The 22,836-nt window shown below is 37.6% G+C and overlaps 4 protein-coding genes across 7 annotated transcripts; 2 read left to right on the top strand and 2 right to left on the bottom strand.

Moving 5' to 3' along the window:
• The first annotated feature begins 1,769 nt into the window (after positions 1-1,769).
• Positions 1,770-10,346, top strand: LOC111484199 (septin and tuftelin-interacting protein 1 homolog 1-like). Of its 3 annotated transcripts, none has more exons than XR_002718463.1 (2): positions 1,770-4,944; positions 10,270-10,346. XR_002718463.1 is itself a non-coding variant. In XM_023130699.1 (1 exon), exon 1 carries the CDS (start codon positions 2,224-2,226, stop codon positions 4,837-4,839), a length of 2,616 nt encoding a protein of 871 aa, XP_022986467.1. In that variant the 5' UTR covers positions 1,770-2,223; the 3' UTR covers positions 4,840-5,102. The 3 variants fall into 3 exon arrangements, 1 of the variants encoding a protein (XP_022986467.1); XR_002718462.1 differs by lacking the exon at positions 10,270-10,346 and adding an exon at positions 8,565-8,649; XM_023130699.1 differs by lacking the exon at positions 10,270-10,346 and having other exon boundaries at positions 1,770-5,102.
• LOC111484226 (RNA polymerase sigma factor sigA-like) lies at positions 6,882-11,198 on the bottom strand. Of its 2 annotated transcripts, none has more exons than XM_023130738.1 (10): positions 11,066-11,198; positions 10,035-10,833; positions 9,027-9,225; positions 8,849-8,941; positions 8,532-8,660; positions 7,795-7,848; positions 7,622-7,699; positions 7,460-7,522; positions 7,225-7,337; positions 6,882-7,138 (listed from the first exon to the last, which is right to left on the bottom strand). In XM_023130738.1, the coding sequence occupies exons 2-10, from the start codon at positions 10,709-10,711 to the stop codon at positions 7,030-7,032; spliced, it is 1,515 nt and encodes a 504-aa protein (XP_022986506.1). In that variant the 5' UTR covers positions 10,712-10,833; positions 11,066-11,198; the 3' UTR covers positions 6,882-7,029. The 2 variants fall into 2 exon arrangements, with proteins under 2 accessions (XP_022986506.1, XP_022986507.1); XM_023130739.1 differs by having other exon boundaries at positions 10,035-10,882; positions 11,066-11,159.
• A 3,453-nt stretch (positions 11,199-14,651) lies between these two features.
• On the bottom strand, positions 14,652-16,276 carry LOC111484237 (benzyl alcohol O-benzoyltransferase-like). The gene has a single exon (XM_023130755.1). The coding sequence runs from the start codon at positions 16,078-16,080 to the stop codon at positions 14,695-14,697; it is 1,386 nt and encodes a 461-aa protein (XP_022986523.1). The 5' UTR covers positions 16,081-16,276; the 3' UTR covers positions 14,652-14,694.
• Positions 16,277-20,954: 4,678 nt separating this feature from the next.
• Positions 20,955-22,620, top strand: LOC111483989 (benzyl alcohol O-benzoyltransferase-like). The gene is made up of 2 exons (XM_023130400.1): positions 20,955-21,536; positions 21,700-22,620. Exons 1-2 carry the CDS (start codon positions 20,955-20,957, stop codon positions 22,609-22,611), a joined length of 1,494 nt encoding a protein of 497 aa, XP_022986168.1. The 3' UTR covers positions 22,612-22,620.
• Positions 22,621-22,836: the final 216 nt, after the last annotated feature.

Below are 22,836 nucleotides of genomic sequence, written 5' to 3'. Positions count from 1 at the left end.
ATCATCTTTGTTACGGTGAAATGAAACTTTCTTTTAGAATCTCAACATCAGACTTTCAAGCTTTCAAACACTCTATGAATGGTGACTTTCGGTGTCTGGACAAGGGAACATAACGTAAGACATGAAATATAACGTTAGGCATGACGATTAGATACTTTCTCGTCCTTTAAAACTTTAAATTTCATGGGGCTAATACACGTCTCACTTCGGAAAGTCCTCACATTTTGTCAGGTTGACAAAATGACATACTTCCTCCGAACGATTGTCGTGGAAGTTTCTTAGGAGGAAACCTAGTAAAGTTATTGGTCTCCAAGATCGAGGGAGATCCTTGTCTTCCTTTTTCCTTTCTTCTTTTGAGTGTAACTTCTTCTCTTATAATTTTGGTACGAGCGAGACTCTTCTAAATAGATTCGATTGTTTTCGTGTTATCTTTAATAGACTCATACGTTGGGATCTTCAATCGGAACCGAACAACTATAAGCTCAAAGGTTACAGATTGGATTAAACTTTCTCCTTGATTATATAATATACCAAAGGTGGTTCAACGTTAGAATTTATCATTTGTATAACACGATTCGTCTGAGTTCCCTTTTCAAGATCTAGCTCGATTTTCTTTTCACAAGTCAATCTAAAATTAACTTGTTTGTACAAAACACTTCTCCATTAGATCATCGGTGAATGTAATATTTGCCGTAGTTAAGGTCACTTACTTTTTCTGACTATTTCGATTGTATGCATTTAGAAAAGTAAATGAGTTATTTTTTTAACCGTTGCTTGAAATTTCCTACCTTTCTTTTATGGTGAGGTGACATCCCTCGTGACAGAAGCATAAGATTGAACATATAAATATGAAAAATATTCAAACATTCTATACTTCTACAGTATTGTTTTACCTATGACTCAAACACACGTGGCTAGTGATTTATTCGGAAATTGAATCAAATAGGTCTTTTTAACGCAGCGGTCGAATAACATCATAGTAAGAGGTAAATCATCAGTTCAAACTCGATAAGGGGCTTTGGCTTTTGTCGTGAAACTCCTACGGGAGTATTCATATCTGATTGAAGGGAGAATTAGATGCCAATTTTCATTATTAATTTTCATTTATTAACTCCAAAAAGATCGTGACGAGACTTCATTTGATAATTGCATTGGACAAGAGGGCAGTATTATAGAAAAAAAAAGAAGGCAAAAAATTCAGAAATTCTTAATTGCATCAGGAATCCCATTTCATTGGAATTCGGTATGGATAAAAGATCTTCCTATATTATACTATTCAATTCTCGACGATGAATCGATTTGATAGCTTCGATATTGTTATTCATGATATTTTAATACGATTCGATATCATCGAGATGCACTTCAACCCATTGAATTTACAAGCGAAACATTTATCATCTCTATGAGATTAAATCCCGAGTTATTGTGGATAAAAAAATAAAACGTATTAAGAATATTCAATTTCGAGAGAGTCTGTACATACTAATTACTATTATGATTTAAATCTGTAATCGATAGGGTTAGTACACGCTAATTGCCACTGAACTATGATAAATGTTCGAGTTCAAAAACGTATAAGTAGTAATATCTAAATTTTTTTTGGTAAATAATATAAATTGAACCGAACTTCATAAATATAAAAATGACTTCTAAATATTTTTGTAGTTTGAAAACTTATTGTTTAAATTTGTAGCTTTTAAAATATTTTTAATGTAGAATAGCTTTTAAATTTAACCTAATTTTAATTTAAGGAGGAGGATTCCTTGGGAAAATTTTAATTTTGAAGGCAAATTTGACAAATCGATCGAATAAAAAGGACATTCAACCCAATTTCGCAGCAAGTGGCCATGGGCTGAAGGCGGCGGTACAAAATTCCGACGTTCATAACAAAAAACGAAATTCGAAATTCGAAATTCGAAATATTTTAGCGAAGAACAGAAGAAGAAGAAGAAGAAGAAGAAGAAGCGCAGCTACTGAAGTAGGTTTTCTTCTCGATCAATCATTTTTGATATTGTCAGTCATCCTAGGTTTTCAATTTCAGACGGGATCCCTTCTCCACTCTTTTGTTGTTGTTTTGAATTCTTTTTGTTATTTTGGAGCCGCCATAATCTGTTTTCCTGGGCGAAATTAGGAAATCAGGGCATTTTCGAGTTTCTTCTTGTTTCTGAAATTAGTGTGTAATTCGTGAGTAGTTGAGAAGGGGGGAGAGAGAGAGAGAGGGAGATGGATGATTATCAAGAAATGGAGAGGTTTGGTATGGAGAATGATTACGATGATGGCCAATGGATTGGGGGCGAGTTTTATTACCGAAAGCGCAAAGAGAAGAGGTCCCAAACGAAAGATGATGTTCTTTATGGTGTGTTTGCGACTGGGTCGGATTCGGACTCTGACGGTGATGGATTTTCGTCTCGGAAGCGCCGCAAGGACCGCGACTTGTCTAGGAAACCTGACCTCACCAAGCCTGTCAATTTTGTATCCACCGGCACCGTCATGCCCAACCAGGAGATTGATAAGATTTCCAAGGATGGAGATGCTGAGAATGTGGACGATAACCGGCCTGGCCTTGGCTTGGGCTCTAGCACGTCTGGTTCTGGCCTGGGTTTTAGTTCTTCGACTGCTGACAGAAATCTCGATGGGTTTAAGGAGAATGGTTCTACTGTTGATGGAGATGAAGGTGGTGATGACTTCTTTTTGCCCACTGCGTTTGGGAGAAAGATAAAGGAGGGAGCTGAAAGGAGGGAGAGGGAAAGAGTGAAATCACAGATAGAGAAGAAAAGTCAAGTGGTAGCCGGGGGAAGAAAAGATTCTGACACTGGGAATGTTGGAGCCTTTGAGAAGCATACCAAGGGCATCGGTCTGAAGCTACTCGAAAAAATGGGATACAAGGGAGGTGGGCTTGGAAAAAACAAACAAGGGATTGTAGCTCCTATTGAAGCTAAAATGAGGCCTAAGCATATGGGTATGGGTTTTAATGACTTCAAAGAGGCACCTAAGGTACAAGCTTTGCAGGAACTTGAGGAGAAAACATTGCCCCAACCCACGACAAAGGCAAAGGAGAGGCTATGGTCGAAGCAAGTAAGGTCTAAAAAGAAGAAAGAAGCATATTTAACAGCTGAGGAATTACTGGCTAGCAAGCAGGACCAGGCATTGGAGGTTGTTCAAAAGGTATTTGACATGCGTGGTCCTCAGGTGCGGGTGTTAACAAATTTAGAGAACTTGAACGCTGAAGAGAAAGCCAGAGAAAATGACATCCCTATGCCAGAGCTTCAGCATAATGTGAGGTTGATTGTAGATTTGGCTGAGTTGGATATTCAAAAAATTGATAGAGATTTGAGAAATGAGAAGGAAACTGCATTGAGCTTACAGGAAGAGAAGGAAAAGTTAGAGATTGAGCTGGCTCGTCAGAAGAAGCAGATGGATAGTATGGAAGAAATTATGAGCATGATAGAACGAATAGGAGAAGATAATTCTGCTGGAACATTGACATTAGATGGACTTGCTAAGTGCTTCAGTGGCTTGCAGAGAAAATTTGGTGATGAGTACAAGTTATGTAACTTGTCTTGCATTGCATGTTCATTTGCACTACCTTTGTTTATTAGAGTATTTCAGGGCTGGGATCCTCTTCAAAATCCTTCTCATGGGTTAGAAGTGATATTGTTGTGGAAGACTCTGCTTCAAGATGAAGACTGTGTTGACATTTGGGATGTGACATCGCCTTATACTCTCCTGGTTTCAGAAGTCGTGCTACCTGCCGTACGAATCTCTGGCATAAATACTTGGCAGGCTAGGGATCCTGAACCAATGCTTCGGTTCTTAGAGTCTTGGGAAAAATTGCTGCCTCCTTCAGTCCTTCATACTGTATTGGACAATGTTGTCATGCCGAAACTTGCAAGTGCAGTAGATTTGTGGGAACCTCAGCGAGATCCTGTTCCTATCCACATGTGGGTACATCCATGGCTGCCATTGTTAGGGCATAAGCTGGAGGGTATGTATCAGGTCATACGTACAAAGTTGAGTTTTGTTCTTGGTGCTTGGCACCCGAGTGATGCTTCTGCCTATACTATATTATCACCTTGGAAAGCTGTATTTGATTCTGCTAGTTGGGAGCAGCTTATGTGTCGATTTATTGTACCTAAATTGCAGCTTGTCTTGCAAGAATTCCAAGTAAATCCAGGAAATCAGAAACTTGATCATTTTTACTGGGTTACTAGTTGGGCTTCTGCCATACCTATCCACATCATGGTTGATATGATGGAGAAATTCTTCTTCTCCAAGTGGCTACAGGTATTGTATCACTGGTTATGTTCAAATCCAAATTTTGAGGAGGTTACAAAGTGGTACATGGGCTGGAAAGAACTCTTCCCAAAGGAGCTTCTGGCTAATGAAAGTATCAGGTACCAGCTTAGTTGTGGCCTGGATATGATGAATCAAGCCGTTGAAGGGATGGAGGTAGTTCAGCCAGGTTTGAAAGAGAATATTTCTTACCTTCGGGTTCTTGAGCAACGACAGTTTGAAGCTCAGCAGAAAGCTGCTGCACAAGCTAAACAACAAGGCTCAGCTGGATTGGGTAATGCTTCTCATTTGGATAGTATGGGTGGTACAGTTGAGATGACTCTGAAAGAAGTACTTGAGGCCCATGCCCAACAGTACGGTTTGCTCTTTAAGCCCAAACCTGGAAGAATGCACAATGGGCACCAGATATATGGCTTTGGAAATGTAAGCATAATAGTCGACGCTCTAAATCAAAAAGTGTATGCCCAAACTGAGGAATCATGGTCCCTAGTATCCCTTGAACGATTACTGGACATGCACACTAGTTCTACAGCAAAGAGACGGTAGATGTAAGCTTGGCATAACTTTTTGAAGGAATTTCTCATGTTGTGAAGCAACTTTAAGCAGTGTTTAGATTATGTAGACTGCTTGTACTATAGGAGAAACTATAAGGTTAGTATGGCTTCAATCTCTCAGTCATTGCTGGGCAAGTCTTTTTCACCATTAGATATGATCTGAAAATTCTTTTTTCATCAATATGTACTGAATTTTGCCTTTTTTATGTGAATTACTATCTTATCATGAATTAATCTCAATCTCTAGCTTTTCTGATAAAATTCTATGATGTCTTCTATCACCATCTGCGTTTTTAATAGGTACAGATAAATTACTGAAAGGTGATTCATGATGAAGATTTTTATTCTAAATTTATTGATTCCTTATTAGTTTTTGGTTCATGTCTCAATAACAATACTTGATAATTATATGGTTAAATACGGAATTGGATCTGACATGTAAATAGTGAACATGTTTTAAATAGAAACATAGGTTTTTTAGATTAGAGGCTAAAGATGGGGTTTAATAGGCAGTCATAAAGGGAATTTAATGAGAGTTTAGATTAAAAGTAGCTTTTCTGAATCAAGAAGCACTATAGATGTTGATATCCAAAACGAGCACTATGTTCTTCCTAAAAACTTATGAACCTAATGCTTTGTTCTTTGCTGGAGAGGTATAGTAATGAAAGAGGTTACTTTCTGGAACTGGCTAGGAATAGCCACAATTGTTATAAGGTGTATGCAACTGGGGTGATTGCAGGGGGGTGCAAGCTCTGGTTTTATGAAGAACAATAGAATGATGGATTACAGTTTTGAATTTGTGTTAATGATGGGTCTTCTGTCCCTTATATGCTGTTCTGATGCAGGAGAAAAGACATCTCAAAATTAGAGACAAAAGTAGGGAACGCTTTTTTTTTGTGTGTGTGTGTGTGGGGGGGGAGGGGAGTGTGCGCTTCCACTTTAGAATTCCCAGCGAAGTTGTCAATATACTGATAGATGCATGAGAAAAATTATCTGGGAATGAGCCGATGGAAGGGATGATAACCATTTCAAATAGATTGGTGTGTCAAATCGTGAGACTTTTTTTGTTTTTGATGCTTGCTATTTATTTTGTTTAACATTTAACTTTATTTTGTTGTCTGAACTGGAGAATGTTGTACTAAAAATTAAAAATTATAATTCTGAACTTTGTTTAAAATGAGTCTTGCAATTGTAATTGAAATATGTATATCTAAATTTTTGCATCAAGCTTTGTTTAGCATTGACATGTGTATTATGTTAACATGTTTCTTAACCATCTCTGTCTTAACGTCTTTTTGCGTTCCTTCTTTCTTTCTTCTGAGTTATATTGAATCTTTGCTTCTTAGTGTGCGCAATTGTTGCAAAAATTCAAATAATATCAGACATAAAAGAAAAATGTAATGGAAATTGAAGTTTCCTAGCATTATATACATTTTATTTGTGTAGATGCTTCAATTAATAACTTGGTTAGATGCTTTCTGAATTCAAATCTCTGGCTTCTTGTTATATTGTGCTTTTATTTACAGAAAATCTATTTTGATTTATATTGGTTCATTATCCTTATATCCTTCCTATTGAATACTTCTTCTCTGGATGATCATGGTTACAAACCTGATATATATATATATATAGAAACCGCATTAAGTTTGAGAAAGTTACAGGTACTGTGTTATATAGGCTGATTAACTGGAGGTCACTTTTAACTAATGGGTGGATGGAAAATAATATTAAGTTTGTTAGTTAGCACTTCGTCAGCCACGTTGGTAGGAAATTTTGGGAAATCCCGATATTTGGGTAGATATCGAGTATTGTAGGGTTAGTGAGAAGTAAGCTACCTACCTTTGTACTTAGAAAATGGTAGCAAAGTAGTAAGATATTGAGTATTGTAACATTACTTCTGTAATGTTGGGAAACTGGTAGCAAAGTATTCCCTTGTGGATTTATTGTGTGCTGCTCAGAAAATTTGATGATTGAAGTGTTCCTAATAGTTGGGAGAATACTTTTACAATAGATTGTGCAGGATCATGACACCACTAAGACAACATGGCTCAAAATCAAATTTCGCAAAAAAATTTATTCACATTTAGTAGATGGCAACATCAATCAACCCCAAAATCTCTTTCTGTATATATACACAATAGACAATGGATGGTCTCTATTGTAATTATATGTTCTTAACACATTAATGTTTAAGCAACATGGCTTCCATCTTCCTTGTCTTGGCTGCCTTCTTTAGTTTCTCCAACGCCACTAGTCCAATTTGTCTTACTCTTTCTCTGGACAACCCTATGCTGAAAAACTCAGACCACAAAGTGCATTTTGTCAGCTAACTTGGAACATCATCGACATTTTGCTCGATTAAGTTTCTTTGGCTTACCGTTTGCTTATTTCCTCCCATGTCAGACACTCATTATCCAGACCGTGGTAAAGGCGTATTATCTCTCTTTCTCGGTTCCCAAGTGTCGTAGTTATGAGTTTGTTAACCTCAGCCTGCCAATATTTTTCAGTGTATTAGCAGACAACTCATCATTCTTCACTTTATATTGATGAAAATAGTATAGTTTTTCACTCTTTTAAGTCTATTTTCTTGGTTTTGTGGTCGATTAATTTACCTTCAGAATCCATATGTCCGTTCCATGCCATGGGTTGTTCTCGAGGCAGTTATCTGCAATATACTGCGAAAACAAAGGAATTCAAGCAATGCCAAAAATTTAGACCAAAGTTCTGAAAAACATGTTATGTTTGAAGAAACAGAGTTTCTATTCAAGTCTTACACTATGATGAGTTTCGCCTGGAAGACCATTTAATGAAGGAAATGCCTCTCGGTCTAGCGAGAACACCTTGCTTATTGCCTAAAAGAGATGATTGGTTGGCTTAATAAGGAAAATGAAAACAGAGATTCATTAGGATAAAGCTCAGTGAATGGTTTATTAGAAATTTGTAGTACCTCTGTGGCGTTCTTGACTTTCTTTTTGGACATGTTTAGGGATTCTGCAATCCTCTGAGACAAATAGACAAGTGTTAAGGAAATCCCAAAGTTCACAAAGTTCATGTAGGTTAGTATAGGTATTTCTGTTTTATTTTTACTCAGGTCTATTTTCATTTTTCCGTTTTGTTTCAAAGACTTTATTAAACATGCAAGTCCAATGTTCTATAAATACGTTTCAAATGATTATTTCCGCACTAACGGTGACATTATGTATATGGTAGCAACTTTAGGTTAGTAAAAAAAATCTAGGGTCGTTACAGTTGGTATCAAAGCTAGTCATTAGATGGTGTACTAGCAAGGATGCTGAGCCCCGAAGGGGGGTGGACACAGAGCGGTGTGCCAATGAGGGCGCTGGGCCCCAAAGGGGGATGAATTGTGAGATCCCACTTCAATTGGAGAGGGGAACGAGCGCCAGCGAGGACGCTGGGTCCTAAAGGGGGGTGGATTGTGAGATCCCACATCGGTTGGTTGGAGAGGAGTGAAACATTATTTATAAGGGTGTGGAAATCTCTTCCTAGTAGACGCATTTTAAGAACTTTGAGGGGAAGCCCGAAAGGGGAAGTCCAAAGAGGACAATATCTCTTAGCGGTGAGCTTGAGCTGTTACAGTTCATCTTAGTCTAAGTTTGCGGTCTTTAACGTCAGTAAGAAGTGTTTAGCAATATTTTGCTAGTGTTATAACAGTTATCCACTTACATCAATTGATGGAGTGATTCCTTTCTCTTGCAGTCTAACTTTAGCGTTGCGAATCAATCCTAATCTTTCATGCATATGAGTCGGCAATCTTAGCATTCTTGAATTCTCAACTAATGCTCTTGAAACACCCTGCACATGGATGAAGACATTCAACTGCTGTCAATGCGTGCTATAACATGGTATGCATTCTCCAAGTTAAGATGCTTACATTAACTGATTTAAGCTCAAATATCCATTTCATCTCTCCTTTTATTCTTGGCAAATCAACATGTTTGATCTCCATGTGTTCATGATACAGAAGTTAATTGTTTGCTCACCTGGCGTATCCACCAATAAACATAGGTTGAGATTTTAAACCCCTTTGAAGAATCAAACTTCTCAATCCCACGGAGAAGTCCAATTAAGCCACCCTACATTAGTCATGAACAAACTCTTCAATTACAGGGAAGCTAATAGGTGTAGAGTTAGCTGTAGGGGCTGTCATAAGCTCTTCACCTGAACTAAGTCATCCATTTCAGCCCCCATTTTGTCGTATCTTTGCGCAATAGACATAACCAAACGAACATTGCTCATTGCTAGCTTCTCTCTTGCTAATGAACATTCCATTACACTTGACCGTAATTTGGCACGGGAAATCTTGAGTGATATTGCTAGTTGGTCTTCAGAGGGCTCACATCCTAATCTTTCCTTTAGTCTGAGGTTCATTACAGATGTTAGGGAGAACAAAATGTGAAGTTCATGATAGAGCATCAGTTTTGACAATGGAGTAACAGAAGCATATAAACATATGATGGGTTTCTTTTTCACATCAGTTCAGTTAGGACAAGACTAATCATGGGAAGAAAATGGCCTAAAAAGAGTTGGTGTTGAATGGTTTTATCCCACCCTGAGGCCATCCAAGTAGGAATAATACTATTTACTACTATTACTCAATTGTATACATAAATATTGTGAGATCCCACATTGGTTGGAGAGAGGAACGAAGTATTCCTTGGGTGTGGAAATCTCTCCTTAGTAGACATGTTTTAAAACGGTGAGCTTGACGGCGATGTGTAATGGGCCAAAACGGACAATATCTACTAGCGGTGAGCTTTGGTTGTTACAAATGATATCAGAGCTAGACACCGGGCGGTGTGCCGAGAACGTTAGGCTCCGAAAGAGGGTGGATTTGTAAGATCTCACATTGATTGGAGAGAGGAACGAGTGCTGGCGAGAATGCCTTGAAGGGGGGTGGATTGTGAGATTCCACATCGATTGGAGAGAGGAACGAGTGCCAGCGAGGACGCGGGGCCCCGAAGGGGGTTGGATTGTGAGATTTTATATCGGTTGGAGAGGGGAACGAAGCATTCTTGTAGTGTGGAAACTTCTCTCTAGCAAACTCATTTTAAAAGGGTGAACCCAAAAGGGAAAGGCCAAAGAAGACAATATTTGTTAGCCATAGGCTTGAGCAGTTATAAAGCTTGAAGTAATCTATGAAACTCTGAATAAGAAGAATGTGCTGACCTGGTTTTACGCTCCTCCAATGCAAGACCGACTTTGATTTTCTTCGAAAGGCGTACAACTTCAGCATGAGAAAGCAGCTCTTCACTTAATAAACCTTTCACATACCCCTTTAATCGATTTTGTAATAGCTCAGAATTGATGGTAGGCCTTAACTGTTTGCTGATTCTTGGCTGAGCCATAAGAACATGTTTGCTCTGTATTTTCCTCTTAGAACTCATTCTCCTTTGTCGTGCAGACACACCAGAACAAGTGACAGGTACTTTCTTCTGTGTTTTTCCTCTCGGCGCATCGGCCAACACGGTTTGATCGAAAGATAGATTCCATTGCTTCTCCAACATGGACTTTTGCAGCAAAAGAAGAACCTCCACAGTACATTTCAGATCAGTTTCTTCATCTTCCCAGATTGTGCTATTATGAAGCCCTGGCTCTGCAGTTGGAGAAGAAGGTGCAGCTTTGATGCAGTGCACGTGCCGATTCGACGACTGATTTCTCGGAGAAAAGTTAGGCGAACTTCTTGCTGTTATTACCACACTCTTTGTAGGGGAAACCTGGGTTTGTCCAATCCTGTGGTCATTGGCATACAAAACCTTTTCTGTGAAATCAGAATAATAGGACGAAGAATTCAACAGCCTCTTGGCTGCACCAAGCCCAGTTATTGCAGTTGTTGTTGCCATCATATCATATGGCTTCTCTTCTTCTTGTGCACAAAACTCTTAATCATCACACGATGAACACAAAATCAAAGAACACCAAATCAAAACTTCCAAGTCTATTTGCTTCCCCAGAGCCACAAACAGCCCTAAATTCATGAAACAGAGTAGAAAGTGGATTAAATTCCCACCTGAAATCTACAAACAATCAAAGAAAATAAAGTGGACAAGAACTTATAAGAACAAAATGGGTGTAGGAAAATGATATCCAGATTGAGTTTCAGTCACTACAAATCAACATGGAAACAGCAAAAACTACAGAACCCCGAAACAGAAATTATTGAATGAATTGAAACATGAAAGAGTGCATCAATTAAGTACCTCAAAAATGGAGGAAGACAATGGAGTCTTCACTCCTCAACTCTAGAGAGAGAGAGAGAGAGAGAGAGAGAGAGAGAGACGATGAATCCAAGACCGAATGGTTTGCTGCTGTTGTTGCTGGCTTCATGAATACCATCAATTTTTTTTAATTAAAAAATTCATGGAAAGAAGAAGGAGAAAATGGAAAAAATAAAAATAAAAATAAAAAGATAATAGGAAAAAAATATTGAGAGGAAAATGTTTGAGCATTAAGGATATGGGAAACTGAGATCCTATTGGTTGGAATAGATCTTGGGTCCAGCTTTGTGTGGCCTGCAATTTATTTATTTTTCATTCTATATATATATATATATATATATGTATATATGTATGTATGTATGTATATATGTATGTATGTATGTATATACATGTGGAAAGAACTTCTGAATAATATTTTCTCGATCTCAATTTTACCCTTAATATTTTAAAAGCTCTCGATTTAGTCTCTTGACCAAATTTGTTAATATAAAGAGATATGCTATTGATAAGATAGGAAACCACTATAAGGGGAGTAAGATTCTGATTACCTTGTGATCGAATATCTCAAGACAAGAACATTGTTTGAGATTCGAATCACTCCACAAGCAAGATCGATCATGTCTAGCTTGAATGATTCTTGTTGATCAAATATCTCAAGGCAAGAACACTTGCTTGAGATTCGAATCACTCCACAAGCAAGATTGATCATGTCGAGCTTGAATGATTCTACATACAACTTAAACTACATAGAATTGCAAATAAACTTAGCCATTGGCCAAAGAAGAGCACAAATACTTCTTTTACTATATTTTCCAAGTCTACTTACAAATACAACATACATGGTTTTATATAGTCTCAAAATGAAACTATTAAAGGTATTCAAAATGAAACTATTAAAGGTATTCCAAGAGTTGTAACATTCATACTTAATGACTATAATTAACCCTGATGTAATTGTAACCTAAAGTAAATAAAAAGTATTAAAATACATTAATGAAATATAAAACTCTAAATTACTCAAAATGTAATCCACCCCAAATTTAGAACATGAAACTTCATTCTTCTTCAATGTGTCATGAATTGAAATATCTTTTGACAATTTCAACAATATTTTCTTCATTCTTCATTGAAGCATATTATATGATTGATATCTCTTGGTTCATATCAGTTATTATAAGAAAACTCACGTACATTTAGAATCTAAATGAAATATTAAAGTTGAGATAATAGGAAAAGAATACTGATTTAGATTAATACCAAGCAACATGATACTGGATGAAGCACTTTAAACACAGTTTAGAGAAGAAAAATACGTTTATTATTTTCATATATATATTTTTTACTTCATATAAGACCAAAACTATCATTAGCACGATTATATACAACTTTGATATGAAGTAAGAATGACGAAAATACATGAAGTCCATTTATTATAAGTATACATGACCGAACAAAGAATTAATTGGAAATGTGATATCGGGAAAAAATATGAACAACAATCTTATGTAGTGAGATCATATAAGACTTGAACTATGATCGTGAAGAGATATTAAAATACGATTATGTATAACTTCGATCGCGTGTAACATTTCTTCTAGATTTGGCCTAAAAATAAAAATCCTAGCTTCTCATCTCAAAAACGGGTAAACTAAAGTTTTGATTCATGAAGTTTGAGATTTGTATTAATTAAGTCTTCGAACATTTTGTAAATACGTGATTTTGGTAATTTAAGAATTTTTAAAATACATAATAATCATTATTGAAATAAATTAGAAGGATAATAATATATGCATAAACAATATATATTTTACAAAACATTTCATTTCTAAAATTTAAAAAGGGATGGATGATGGAAGATAATTTTTGTGTAAACACCTTCAAAATTTCATTAATTAATTGAAATTAGTATTTTCGTCAATTAAGGTGTTTTTCCGTCACTTTAAAATTTAAGGTATTTTTGAAGACGAAGAATAGAGCACAGACATGAGAATCACGTAGTTCTGATTGCTTTAGATTCATTCATTCCAAGTTTCTAAAGCAACTATTCCCGCTTCATTTAGGAGTCATGAATTCACGTAAAATGTTCAAGGAGTTGTCTTGAGTCGGATCCAATCCACGAAACTTGAGACCCAACATCCAATCAACATGATCAATGCGGTCAACCCAGTCCACAAATCCAAATTCTTCAACCTATAATCATCGGTAGCTAAGATAAGTTGTAGCTCTATAGACGAGTTTTATGATCTACTTCTTGAATGTATTGAATGTCGTAGGTGAAACAAACTCCGTTAAGATGAGCTTAAGAGCGATCAACCAAACTCTGTATTGAATGTTCTAAATTTTTCTGATAAGGAATTTAAATCATCTCATGTACACGGTACACGTATTGTAAGTTCATACCATCATAAATTATGTCTCTAGTTATATAATATATAGATAGGTAAACCCACGATAATATCCGTAATCCTTTTTTTCATCGACTTTCGAGAACGTAAGCATGCACTTGCGATAGGCTTGCTAGAGAATACATTAACAAACCTATTTATACTTTTAAGAGTTTAATAAAAACGTCGACTTCACTTAATGATTATTTAATTACAAGCAAATTTAATAATAAAATAATATTTACCATCCAAACAAACCTTTAAATAAAAATATTTTTATATCTTTCATTATTTTTTTTTTAAAAAATGCTTTAATTTAATAATTGTGTTAATTTAAATTTTATTTTATTAATTATATATTTTTTAGTAAAGAATATTTAGTTAATTACAAAGCCATTTTTAGGATAATTCATATGCTTTTTCAAAAATAAATTTTAAACTAACTCAAATTTTGTAAATACTTCTTATTTATTTATAAAAAAAAAAAAATAAACAAATTATTGGTTTTTTTCAAAAATGTTTTTCTAAAAAGAATTTATATATACTTAGATTTTTTTTTAATATTAAACAAATTATTAATAATATATTTACTAGAGGATTGAATTAAATGTTTTATTTTTCCTTTTTATATTGATTCGAAGAAAAATATGTTGAAAAAATAAAATATCGGTCGACAACCTAACAAAGTATATTTTTCCTTTTTATATTGATTTCAAGAGAAGAAAAATATGTTTAAGAAAATAAAATATCTATCAACAACAAGCCGGCTACATGAGAGAACGTGATTGTTTCCACTTGGCTTGACTTTCTCCATGTACCTAATTCGGTTTGTGGGGAGTTATAGGTCACATGAGAGAACAGGATTGTCCCCGACCTTAGTCTAGACTTTCTCCACGGATCTAATTCAGTCATGTGGAGTTATAGGACCAAAGTAATTCTCACGAGGAAAAAGATTATTCCAACCTTGGCCTAGACTTTCTCCACGGACCTAATTCGGTCCGTGGGGAGTTATAGGTCTATTATCAGTTCTGAACAATATTTTGTCCCTTCAATCTCGATTTTACCCTACAAGACGTTTTTCGTATTGGTTGGTCCTAGAATCCAAAATCCCGGTAACAAAAACTTACAATTGGATTAAATTAAAAACCTAATTTATTTGATATTTGGAAATTTGTTGACCATAATAATCTCCAAATCACCCAAAAAAAATCATAAATTACAAGTTTTTCAGAGAGCAGAAGTGATGAACAACAGCTGATTTTCAACCCCAATGGCTTCTCCCACCTTCAACAAACGATCAAGTTCTTCCACAAATCTTTCCATGGCTGGAGCAGGCAAGCACAGAGGCACCAAAATCCCCTTTTCTCCCTTCTTGTTCTTGGATGGTATATAAAAGCTTGCCACGCCGGGGATAGCTCCGACGCCTCCCTTCGCCGGTCCGCCGTACGCAGCCTTCCCCCACCCAAAGTCCACCTCTCCAAACCCAGCCCTCGTCACATCTGACACAAGATACGACCTGACCACAGTGAAATGAGGCCGCCCTTTCACCACCATAAGATCCGCCACAGATTTCATATACTCCTCTGTCACCGCCGCCTTCGCTTCCCGAACCAATTCCAAAGCATACCCAATTGGGTTCCCACAAAGCTTCCCTGCCGTGGTGACAGCCACCGGAAAAGCAAACGCGTTGCCGTAATACCCCAATGGCAATGGTGGGTTGAATTTAGAACGGGCGTTTACAATACAGAGCACTCGCACTTCCTCCTCTGGATCTGGGTTAAGGGATATGGTGCGGCAGCGCCAGAGACAGGCTGTGAGGATCTCGAAGGAGGAGGATTGTCGGAGGTGGGTCGGTAAGGCCTTGCGAATTGCAGAGATCTCTGATGGGCCAAAGAAAAATGAGCTATGCGCCATGTCGTCAAGCGGGATTATAGTGCCATTAATGTCAGCTACTTCATCATACTCGCGATGAACACTCCTCACTTCAGGTGGGTCTCTCGCATTTAACAGCGCCCTTTGCCATACCGGCCGCACCAACGGAGTACTCGCCCCACGAGCCATTTCGCCGACGGCCATCATGAATTGGACAAGACCAAAGGCGTCACTCATAGTATGATTCAAACGCAGCGCAAATATAAACCCACCGCACTTAAGCCGTGTCACTTGAATCAGCAACAACGGGCAATTGAGAACACCATTAGAGCCAGGGACATCAAAAAGAAGCTCCTCCAGACATGGAAATGGTGGCTGAAGCGAATCCCCAAATTCCTCCAAGCGTACATCCGCATCCGCTTCAATAAACAAAACCCCTTCTCCATTACACTCCACGAAGAGCTTCCGGCCAGGCCCTTCTCTCAGCCGACCCGCAAAAGGGTAGTAAAACACAAGCGTGTTGGCAATCGCGTTCTTTATAACCATCGCTGGGTCTCGCCCGGCCATGCGTGGGTCATGGCGGTAGAATTGGATTACAGGGATCTGAAATCGAAGGCCCTCTTGGTCGTCGATGTCGGAGAGCTGCTTGAACTCATGAGGCGTGGGGTTTGCTGGAGCGACGAGCTCCGGCGGGGACCTTCGGACATGGAAGAGAAGAGCAGGGGAGGAAGGCGGCGCCATTGAATTAGAAGAAGGATTGCAGAGAATTGAGTGTGATTTGTGAGAGGCCAAGTGAGGAATTTATAGAGGGAGAAATGGGGGAAGGAATTGAAAGTTCTTGAATGGGAAATGAAGAGGGGAGCGACCAGACATTGTAATGGCAGTTTCTTGTCCTGTTCTAACAACCATCGTACTCTGTTTCCGTTTTCACACCTTTGTAACAACATTTTTAAAGATATTTGTGTCACTTCAGAAGTAAGGAAGGAACAGTTATGGGTATTTCATCAATAGAGTCAATGTTTTGTATGTAAGGACTTTGTTAGAAATTTCATAATTATTTCTTCTCCAATTCAAGGAAGATTTGTCAGAAAGTAGTTGAATGTGAACATTCAATGGCAGTTGCAATTATTTTAAAGCTTTGGCTCAATTATTTAAAAGTTTTTTTTAAAAAAAGTTCAAAAATAGAATTACATTTTTATAAAGGTCTAAGAAAGCACACCTCCTCGTTGAAGGGTATTGGTATCAAGGTGCCAAACATAGATTGAGATGAGCTCGAAGGAGGAACAATGGCAAAGGTGGGTGGGTAAAGCCTTCATGAAAAAATACTTTTATAAGGATGGCTTAAAACTCCATAATTTTGGTGAAGAAACCAAGTTGATTCGAGTTACTAAAGAGAGTTATGAAAATCAAACGAAAATAAGAAAGCACTATTAACCGCGATGAAATTAAACTTGAAAAATTTGAACACATTCATTGGGAATGGGCTTCGAACTTGCGCACTGTTTGAGAGAGTGGACACGTGTCAACTAGTAATTTGCGCACGCATTAGCGCAAGGAAAAATGAAAAAAACCATCTGAGAACCTGCGGACCTTGCATTGACTTGACCAACCCAAAAACCTGTGAACCCGTGAGTACACCACTTTCTTTTCGCATGCACGAGCGCATGAAATTCACGCATAATTAGCCCTTGTAGCTCCTCACGGTTGCATGACTTGGGCGTGAGGTCTCTTTTTCGGTTTGTTTGACCTGACCCGCGTTCGACTGTTTTCGCTCCAATTTTGGTACTAACCCTATTATAACTTGAATTAGGACCTACCAGATAAATATAGAAAATTTTGGAGCCTCCAACATGTGGAAAAGCTAAAGCTAGCTCGGAAAAACACACTTCATCCAAGTAAGTTACCATATTGACTTTAGGCAAGTAATACTTGTAAGGATTGCTAGGATGTTGTCTCGTACTTGATTACTTTCTAATTTCTTGTTACTGTTCTCCAAGACACTCCTCCTAGGATTTACAGTACTAGTCATGAACCTGGCAACTTGTGTTCAAGGTTTCATATGTTCCAAGCGACACTGTCTAACCTACGTCCAAGATTTCATGCGTTTCGTGACATAGTTTGAACCCACATCCATGACTTCATGCATTCCCTGTGATATGGTCTAAAAACCTATGCCTAAGGCTTCATGTATTCCAAGTGGTATAATCTGAATATCTATGCTCAAGGTTTCTTATGATCCAAGCAGTGTAGTCCGAAAACCTATAACCAAGGCTTCTTATGTTTAAAGTGTGTAGTCTGATCCTGCATCTAGAGCTTCATGCATTCCCTACAATAGAGTCTTAATACCTATGCCCAAGACTTCATATGTTCCAAGTGGCATAGTTTGAATACCTATGCCCAAGACTTCATATGTTCCAAGCGGTATGGTCTGAATACCTATGCTCAAGGCTTTATACATTCTAAGCAGTGTAGTTTAAAAACCTACATCCAAGACTTCTTACATTCCAAGCGATGCAGTCTGAGCCATGAACATGCTGTATCGTGGGAGGTCTTAGGAGTTTCTTGAGTTTTTGAGTTTGAGGACCTTGGTCTTTTATTCTTGAGTAGTTTCTAGCATTCTAACTACCATTTTAGATTGATAGTTGTAGAGCTTGTGTGAGATTCAAAAATAGGCGTTGATGTAAGTGTGATGGATTTACACATTCGTATCAAAATAGGCGTTGATGATGTTATCTCTGAGTTGAAAAGCAGAGCATTGATGATAAGCATCCCAAAAGAAAACACTCATTAATTTTGCAAATGATGTTCGTAAGATTGGAGAATTGATAGTGAGGACAATGGAGAAAGTTGAAAGGGCGTCGTGATTACTGTTTCTGATGGGAATAATCTGAAAAATAAATGGGAAGTGGTGAAAGGAATGAAGGAAGTAATGTGATAACGTTTATGTCAATCAAATAAGTGGCTCTATTATTGGCTTGGTTGGATGAATTGCATTATAGATGATGACGTGTGTCCTGTGTCACAATTTCACTCTTACGGTAGCAGGACAATAATTGTGCGGTACTTGTTCTAGTCCAGTGAATAAATTAGTCGTGAAAATTTTAAACTTTGCGGACAACGTTAGCGTATGCTCGAGCCTCGAGTTTGAAAGAAATGTTTTGAAAAATGAGAGAAAGTAAATACGTTGAAAACAATTGGAAAAAAAGTAATGTTATAAGTTAAAAATGATTAGGCAACAACAACGACTTTGGTAGCATATAACATGGGTAAGAGAAAGAGACAATTAGTCATGTCCCCTATAATACATTTTGGGGCAATTTAGCCATGACAGGTGTAAAGATGATCTTGGTGAACAGTCATACACTCCCCATATTGACACAACATGAAATAGTAAAAAGGTATTTAAGATGAAAGCATGTACACCTGGTTTGAAATGGGCATGTGGCCATTAAACATTATGCCTGGACAAGTATGACCATGAACCATGTCGCCCCTGCACATGTCATATGTGTGCTTCACAGGTTAAAGTTATGATATATTATTCAATGTAATGTTATGTTATGTCATGTCACGTCACGTCACGTTATGCTATGAGAAGTTATGATAAATCTATACTATTTGTGATCCTGCTATGTTGTGTAATGTTTTTATATAATAGATAATCTATGATGCCTAAACCTTCTTAGACCATGCCCTCAAAGCTATGTTATGTATCTCATAATGTAGAGAAATTCTGTAAGCATAATTCATAGACTTATTATGTTATAAATAAATGAAGGTTTGTCTTGCATCATACATGGTTCCATGATTATAAGCTATGGAGATCTCATGCATATTTGGGTGTCGTGTGCATTGTGATACTTTTCTAATAGGGCGAGTACGGATGCAGATGCTACGACTTATGAAATTCAGCATTTATGTTCGTCATGATGTTATGCGGGCCCTTTCCCTCAATGGTGTTCGACAAGAACCCGTTAGCGAGGTCAAACCCTATGGGTGTGCGAGCTCACTTGGTGGGTTCATGCTCGCACGTATGGGCAATATGTAATGAAGTACAACACGTCTAACCTTCCCCAGACTAGAAAACTACGTAAGGTCATGCTATGATATGTTAAAAGATAGATCCTACCATATTGCATGTGTTTATATTTTCTGACCTTTATTAATTATTTGTTGAAATAGCCAATAGTCAATAAGTAATTATTGCCAAATAATTACCATTTCGCCTAAACTTTTAGTTAACAATTATTAAACCCTCAAATTAGGTATAAAATAGTGGGGTTATTCACCATGTTGCATGGGTTCTCTCTCTCTCTCGATTTTTCTCTCCATTTTTCGTTGCAAGTACACGAGGGTGCCTAGGAGTGTTGGCTGAAGGTGGGTGGGAGTGTCGTGAAGCGCTTGGCGATCCATGAGAGTTTGGGTCGTGTGGAGTGCAAGCATTCCGACGGTCACTTTTAATGGCCAGTTATTAAACCCTCAAATTAGGTATAAATTAATGTAAAAAAGGGTAGCTTCCATTAATTTTGTTCTTAAATAATAACTTCAATTAAATAAGTTTTGATTGCATTCATTTTGTTGATTAACCCTTGCAACAAAACCCAATTACTTTCCAAAAATCCAAAGATATCATTATTTTGAAGTGAAGGGCTTCATCAAAGTTATTGCTTTCTTAGAGGTCCAACAATGGTGGAGGAGAGGAGCTTACCCAACCCTAAACCTCAATGTGCTGTAATATGTGAGACTCTTCAAGCTTCCTGTCTTTAATTTCCTTGGGAGGGTTAGATAATGGAGAGATTACAACTAAAAAAACCTAAAAAGTCAATGATGAAAAATAAATCCTAATAATTTATGAGTAATAAAGATTTCAAGGTACTAGTTTTATAATTGCATAGGTGTGGAGGCTTAGATATCACAAATAAATTCTATTAGTAAAACCTTGCATGTCTATGCACGCCCAACTCTTTATTTAATTTCATGTTGTATTGCTTCAATATTGTATTTTTTGTTTGTATGACTACGCGGTAAAATCATGTCTAGGCCTGCAAGATCTGAATCGCCCCAAAATATACTATAGGGGTGTGACTAGTTGTCAACTCTTCCTCCTCCTTGATTTTGTATGATCGTTCAGCAAAATCACGTCTAAGCTTGCCAGAATTAAATCGCCTCAAATGTACCATAGGGAAATGAGACTAGTTGTCAAATTCTCCTCACCCTCAAAATTATATGTTATTTAAGCTCGAATGGTACGATCCCTCCGTCACCCCAGAATGAAAGGGGCGATCTCGTAGTTCCGTGTTTTCTTTTGCTTATAGTTACATAACGTTACTTTTAAAATCCTCTCATTCTTACTTTCAAACTCGCCTTCAAAAATCTCTCTATTCTCATTTTCTAAAACTTATTCTCAAATAGGGTCAGATGCTTGAGTATACGTTACCTAGCTATAGGTGACGCGAATACAAATTGACTTGACTCACTAGGTGTTAGGAGTGACTGCCACACAATGGCAAAGTTTCGTGCCAGGAAAAGTGTCATTGCTCCTATCTGTTATCTACTAAAAGGTATTGGTTCAGGATCTTTCTCTCAGGTTCATCGACCCTCTCGACCTTTCTTATATGAATAAAAGTGTCGAGTGGTTTTTCAATATTCATTCACTTCTTAGCTTCATCCCACTCCTTTTAAATACATCTTTCATCCTCACACTCACTCATTCACTATATTTTCACATCTCTCTATTTCATATATCAATGATGCCAACCATTGACTTTACCTTCAAAGTACGAAAATGTGAATCAGAAGTGATTGTTCCAGCAAATCCTACACCCCATGAATTTAAGCAACTCTCAGATATGGATGATCACCAAGACTTAAGATTTCAAATTCCATTATTAAATTTCTATGAACATAATCCAAATTTAGAAGGGAGAGACCCAGTGAAGATAATAAAAGAAGCAATTGCAAGGACGTTGGTGTTTTATTATCCTTTTGCAGGAAGACTAAGAGAAGGGCCGGGTAGAAAGTTATTTGTAGAATGTACTGGTGAAGGAATCTTGTTCATTGAAGCAGATGCAGACGTAACCTTGGGACAATTTGGAGATGCTCTTCAATTTTCATCTTCACTTTCATGGTTTCAAGATGTTATAAACAACGTTCCAAATTCTGATGGTATCGTTAATTCTCCATTATTGTTCATTCAGGTATATATAACATATTTATTTAAGATTTGAATATAATATTTATTTTATAGTTTTTCATCATTGAAAAAAAAAAAAAAAAAAAATCTTCTTACCATTTATTTCTTAGGGTCTAAAGTTCAAATCTACACTTGAGTTTGTCTCTTTATTGATCATGCACATGTAGGTGACACGACTCAAGTGTGGTGGTTTCATTTTTGCTCTTCGTTATAATCATACGATGGCTGATGGTTTCGGCCTCGTCCAATTCATGAAGGCTATAGCAGAGATAGCTCGTGGAGCCTATGCTCCATCAATTTTTCCAATATGGCAAAGAGCTCTCTTAACTGCAAGGGACCCTCCAAGAATAACTTGTCGCCACCCTGAATACGACCAAGTTCCTGTCACCAACGACACCGCCATTCCAATCGACAACATGGCCCACCGCTTTATATTTTTTAGTCCCCTCAAAATCTCAGCCCTTCGTCAAACCTTACCCGCCCACCTTCGCCATTGTTCATTCTTCGAGCTCATTGCAGCTTATGTTTGGCGCCTCCGAACCATAGTCCTTCAACTTAGCCCAGAGGAGGAAGTGTGCTTTCTTTGCCCCGTAAATCTTCGCTCCAAGATCAACTCTTTACCATTAGGATATTACGGTAATGTTTTGGTTTTTCCGGCAGAACTCACCACAGTCGCAAATCTTTGTGGTAACCCACTAGGTTATGCCGTTGAATTGATTAGGAAGGCTAAGGCTAAGGTGACGAATGAGTACGTAAAGTCTTTGTTGGATCTTGTAGTGATGAAAGGACGGTCCCTTTCCACTGCAGGTTGGCCATACATAGTATCGGACCTAAGGAGGGTTGGTTTTGAAGAGGTGGACTTTGGATGGGGAAAGGCCATTTATGGAGGACTTACGACAGGAGGGCTTGGAACAATCCCTGGAACGATAAGCTTTTGTATACCGTTCATGAATAAAAATGGAGAAAAGGGAATTATGGTGCCTCTGTGCTTGCCTGCCTTAGCCATGGAAAGATTTATGGCAGAGTTTGATGCCTCGACGAATGTGGAACAATTGGTTGATGAAGTTGATAGCCATTAGCAGAGGATAATTGCAATGAAGTCGAGCAGAATAATAGTTTGAGTACATTGTATATTTATTATAGTTAATATTTTAGAATAAAAATACCTAAATATTTTAGAGAAGAGAGAGTTTTTAGTAACCCACTATGTATTCCCTTGCCCCCTCTTGTATAGGTTTATAGCATGAAGGACTTGTTCAGGAGTCCCTACCCATTTCCATAAAGTGATGGCACTTAGTTGCCTC

Source organism: Cucurbita maxima, unplaced genomic scaffold, assembly GCF_002738345.1.
Source record: "Cucurbita maxima cultivar Rimu unplaced genomic scaffold, Cmax_1.0 Cma_Scf00009, whole genome shotgun sequence".
Lineage (NCBI taxonomy): Eukaryota > Viridiplantae > Streptophyta > Magnoliopsida > Cucurbitales > Cucurbitaceae > Cucurbita > Cucurbita maxima.
Note: the sequence above shows the minus strand (reverse complement) of the source record. Positions and strands in the feature narration are given on the sequence as shown.